Source organism: Eurypyga helias, unplaced genomic scaffold (assembly GCF_000690775.1).
Source record: "Eurypyga helias isolate BGI_N326 unplaced genomic scaffold, ASM69077v1 scaffold9240, whole genome shotgun sequence".
Taxonomy (NCBI): domain Eukaryota; kingdom Metazoa; phylum Chordata; class Aves; order Eurypygiformes; family Eurypygidae; genus Eurypyga; species Eurypyga helias.
Genome location: NW_010223744.1, coordinates 1,752 through 7,285, shown reverse-complemented (window position 1 = coordinate 7,285; position 5,534 = coordinate 1,752). Strand labels below are relative to the sequence as shown.

The window sequence follows — 5,534 nt, the reverse complement described above, 5'->3', positions numbered from 1 at the left end:
GGGGGGAGGGGAGGGAGGAAGATACATTTCACAATTAATCCATTGGGTATCTCTGTAGAAGATCATTGATTAAAGCAATGCTGCCTGGATCTGAAGAGGAAAATTCACCTTTGGGACCACATCCGCATGTAGCCTGAAGAATGAGCAGCTAATTTCAGACTGCATAAGAGCTGTTTTCTTTCTACCCTAAACATCTGCTAAGGGCCTGCACATCGGCAGACAATTTATCCTGGATAACTCCGGACAGCAGAAGAGTAAATAATGCAGAGGACAGGACACACGCCACAGATATTCTGAAATGCACAAAAGAACGTGATACAGGGACACCCCACTGCTGGTTTACCTCCCTCAAGGAATATTAACCCTGCCAGCTTCAGGCCAACTCCCACAAAAGTATTCCAGCAAGTATTCCAAACTGGTCCTAAAAATAATATTAACACATTCACATGGTGCAGTGCTTAAACGGGTAGCAAGTATCAGACCGTGCTGGCTCTGCAGTTAACCAGCTCCACGCAGCAAGCTTACTGTTCTCAACACAGGACTGCTGCAACCAAATTTGTCACCAAAATCCTCAGCAAGGAATTACAGCTGTGTACTAGATTATTTTAAAATAACGGCTAACAGCTAGGTAACACTAATGATACGTAACTATTTGCACTGGTTTAGCAAATTCTGCTGGCCTGTGTTGACAGGAAAAAAAAATTAAAAAAAAAAGGGCCTCCCCCCCTGGAATGACAGGTTCTTAACCAAAGCGGTTTTAAATGTCAAAGGTAATTCCTGAGAGGCCCATACACTTGCTGAGCTCCCTTCACTAATTAACGGATCATTAGTAGAAAAGAACCCCTAACTGTTCACCCCCTGCACCACATACTGTCTTAATTACCTTTGTGAAGCAACCAATTTATCCTTCAGTCATTTTATCCAAAATCCCAAGTGAATTGACTCAACAGGGAGAAGGGGGAAAAAAAAAAATCATCTATGAAACATCTATGAAAATCTGTAATTTTTATGACTGGCACAGAATTTAGGGCCTAAGTGTTTCCAGAAAGATTGAAGAAAGGGGATTTCAATAAACTGTAAGAGACAGAAGTGATAGACAGTGACTAAAGGAACAAAAAGCTCTCCTTGGGATTCCAAATGTGGATACATCATCGAAAAGCTTTCCCTTTGTGAAGCTTTTGAGAAAGTTAATTATATCATCACTTCATAATCACGACAGCTATGGGAAACAGCAAAACACTATCACAGCTGTTGTTTTCTTTTTTTGAGACCATTGGAACAGGCACCTATTCCTTGCCTTTCAAAATACTTCTTTGCAGAGCTCCTAATGAACAAGTTCTCTCCATGTTTATGCCCCATTGCCAACACGGATCCACTTGGAGACAAAACGTAAGCTTTACTGCCAGTTATCTTACAACAAAGATTAGATTGCTTTTCTTCTCCCCACTTTGCTTCACAAATCTATGAAAATAAAACCCCAAAAACCCTGACATCCTTACAGACTTTTTTTTTTTTGGATGCACCTCAATGAAACACACGTGGAAAGCAGGGAAGAATCACTGATGCCAGGCAAGACAGCAGACATGCTGGCTGCAAGAAGTACGCCAAGGAACCAGGTCATTTACTATATTTCTAGGGCTCTACCACCTGCTCTGGTCCTGTTTCATGAACAACATTTAGGATACAGAGTTCCAGTGAGTGAAGAAATTGATGCCACACAGAACTATCTTCCCTTGATGCTGAATGCAGCAAAGCATGTGTCTGAAATCTCCCTGTGGGGTAGCGTATCATTAATTTTGGTTCCAAAGGGAAGCAGCTGGGAGACTCCAACACATAAAATATGGTAACCTAATTCTTTCAGGAAATAAACCATTGGGATCTCCAGTATTTCATTTCATGGCCACTGCTGATGAAACTTCCAGGCATAGCTCACTGATGACCGCGTCTCTCTAATTCCCATCTATAATTTACTACAATACTTACTCTTTAATGGAAAACCATACCTTGCAGAACCCTGAAAAAAAGCTACAAGATCTGAGGACACTTGGGTCTCAGTGTCAATTCTGTCCACTCCTAGAACATGGCTCTTAAAGCCAAAAGGGCCCATGAGAGCCTGTCGATCTTCAAGGATGTCAATTCTGTCCACTCCTAGAACAAGGGCCCATGAGAGCCTGTCAATCTTCAAGGGCAGCTTCTTCAAAGCACAAAAACAATCCAATACACTGCATAGAAAGTAGGTATGGCAAAAGACCTACATGGGTTAACACAGAATTTCTGGATAAGGATGTACCACTAAGTACTCTGGATGAGTCCACAGAAGGTAGAGGTAGGAAAATAAATACTTGGTAGGAGCACAGAAACATTGCTTAGGCAGGCAGGATGAAATTACAAAAGCCCAGGCTCAAGTGGAGTTGAAACTAGTGCGGGATGTTACAGTTAACACAGAAAGTTTCTACAGGTATGCTGGCAACAAAAGGAAGACTAGGGGAATTCTAGGCCTGCTGCTCAAGTAGGAAGGGACATAGTTAACAAAGGACATGGAAAAAGGTTAGATATACAATGTCGTCTTTGTCTGATTTTTTACTGATGAGATCTGAGCCCAGCTTTACAGAGTCATTCTTAAAAATTAAATACCTGAGGGCCAATAAATGAAAACAAAGTTAACCAAACTTACAAAAGTCTGGGAGTTATGAACATTTTTAATTAATTATATGAGCAGTTGACACTAATAACAGTTTTGAAATACAAAATTACCTATGCTTCTACCAGTGGTTAGCATGCATCTGATCAACGAAGGTACATCAGGGAGGAAAACTCTCAGAATGAAATCTGAACTCACTTCCTTTCTTAATTCTCTACAATGCACCTGCCCTCCTCGATTTCTCATGGGAGCTTTCTCCAGCTCAGTTTTGGAAGAAAACATTTCTTAGGCTCTGACATCAACACCCTATATTGCTTCAACTTACATTCCCAAACGTTCCTCCTCTAAACCACAAAGAACTTGCACTCAAACAAGGAGGGGGGTGGAAGAGTGGAAAACAAAAAATGGTACTGCTAATGCGTCCATACCACTCCATTACTGAAGCACCTATTAATTTAAAGTATCTCTAGACTCTCTTGAAGAGCTTTTGAAGATGCTCCGGTATAAAATTCACAGCGTATTTGCAGACTGGCTTTTTGCATGAGACAACTCCCTCCCTTCAAGCAAACAAAGTATCTAGAAACACTTGAGTCTTACCAAAAAGCCTGTAAGGTGAACAACTGGCCCTTCTGAATAGCACCATATAATCCTTAAGTCTTTCAAAAGCAATAGGCTTGATTAAAGCACAGGGGATAACTGCTGGGCCTATGTAAGAATAACCAGTGGCAACTCTACTTTCCCAAGAAAGCGGTATGAGGACCGGTCTCTTGCCTAAGAAAGCTGTCTTGCCAAGAAAAAACTCAAAGCAGATTACAGAGGAGAACAGTAAGGCTATCAAAAGAAAATTGAGTGTGTCACCAGAGTTGTTCTTCTGCCAGCAACAGGATCTCTGCCATACTACGGTAAATAACTCATTTTTATGTTTTCCAACGTTGTCCAAGTCTTCCGTTTGAAAAATCAATTCAGTTTCTCCTCTCTTCCATCCCAAGCACTCCAAGCAAGAAACTTGCCCATCACATGGGATAGCAAGAAGAATACTTCATAGCAAGAGTCTAAGTTTGCCCTCCTCCCCCCTCCCCACCCCTCCAACTCTAGGGAAAGGTCCTCAGTTAACCACTATTTGACTCTTTAGAGAGCATGAGAGATGATGGACAACTCAGAACTCCCATGATACTCTTGGAGGGAACCTCTTTCACTGTATAAGGCTCAGTGGCCTACAATTTGCCTTTAACTACAATCTTTGACTGATCCGCAAATACAGAATATTACATTTTGAGGAGGATTCCAGACTGTAAGATTTGTTTATTAACATATACACAGAGAGAGGCAAATACACAGAAATATACTCTGTACATTTCATGTATAGAGTTCAACTTCTCTTTGGGCAACTTACTACAGCATTTATCATTGAGTTAAAAGACATAATTTGATTTAATTTTACTTTCACTATTTGGGTACTTGGTGTCACCTTAACCAGTCACAAAAGGCAGTGGCAGTCAAACAAGAAACAGAAACATTACCTTACAGTATTTTTTCCAGTTTGAAGTTAAATAGGAAATTCAAAAGTTCGTTAACTAGTGCCTCTTCTAAGTTACTGCTCCCAACAGCTCCAATTGCATTACTATGTAAGTAGTATTTTGAAAGCTTCACTAAAAACTTAGAGCGTAAGACCAACTATAACACAAAATATTACCTACCAATGATAAACTGCATCAATTTATAGGGTAGAACATATCTAGTGGGGCTACTGAATCATAAAGGGAACATACACTAGGCTTCCATAGTAACCCCAAGTGAAAAGAAGCTACTACTTGTTAGAAAACTAGCTAAGCTTTAAGACTCAGAAAACACTCCAATATTTCACATTCTTAGAATACGAGGACAAATACGCTTTTCTAAAGGTGTTGCCAAATGCGTTGAGAAGCAGGCGTTCTCAATTTGTCCATGACACCTTTCCAAGTAAGCAACAAAGAAAAGGTATCATAGCGGTGTTTTAAAACCTCATAAACCTCCATAGATCAAAGTGCAAGAATTGGGAAATTCTTTTACAGTTGTTTGAGGGAAAGAAAAAACAAAAAAAAGGAAAGGAAAAAACCCAACCCACAGAAAACTTCCTCCTTTGTTACCCTCACTATCAGTTGATGGTTTCCTCTAGTCATATCTGTTCCTCTGGGACACTGTGTGTGAGCCTCCCAGTGAAGTACTGAGCAATATGACAAGTGTCTTTCATACATAAGCAGAAGCAGCATGTGCAATGGAGTGTCTCATTCTAGAATTTTCTTTATAGGTGAAGCACCCACATCTGCAAGTAGAGGCAAACATCCAGAATGATTGTTAGAGCAAAGCCAAAGAACCACACCTTGCCTCAGAGGAGAGGGTGATGAGCCACTGTCCTGTCAGCATTAATTCCACTGTCTTAGATTCATCTTGAAGACCTGTCCTACGCACTGTTAAGCAATATACTAAGATGGCAGAAACATCTTAATCTATGAGCACAAGGGGCCACGTGACATTACTATGCATCTCTTATTCCAGTCATGCAGCCAGCTGTACACATTCCTCTACAGGCTGTGCTGTGCGCTGCTCACCCTTTTGCTCAGCTCTAGCATCACAGAGGCAGGGTCATGCCAGCCCGCCCTCCCTCCAGCCTCTACTTGTCTCCCAGCAGTCTAGTACAACGCTAGCACATGAAGTCAAAAAGTTAGAAGGGTAAAGGGTTGTGCTGGGGCTGGTAGGCATCTCTGTAACGCTCTGTGCTGCCGCCTCCATCCAAGCAACCCAACCTTCAGTGAGACCAGGGAGAAGAATATTAGAGCGAGACCTAAAGACCTTTGACATTTTAGTGACCTCCTACTATCAAACTTCTCGGACAAAAGAACTTCTCTTGATACGG

At 41.3% G+C, this 5,534-nt stretch overlaps 1 protein-coding gene across 1 annotated transcript in view; it reads right to left on the bottom strand.

Annotated features, from left to right (window-relative positions):
• Positions 1-2,148, bottom strand: part of LOC104509197 (endoplasmic reticulum resident protein 44-like) — a gene marked incomplete at its 5' end in the record, with an annotated part of 29,881 nt that extends 27,733 nt beyond the window's left edge. Inside the window, one exon of the mRNA XM_010151092.1 lies at positions 2,004-2,148. Coding sequence (XP_010149394.1) covers positions 2,004-2,148 — 145 coding nt within the window. The remainder of the gene's footprint in view (positions 1-2,003) is intronic.
• Between the last annotated feature and the right edge of the window lie 3,386 nt (positions 2,149-5,534).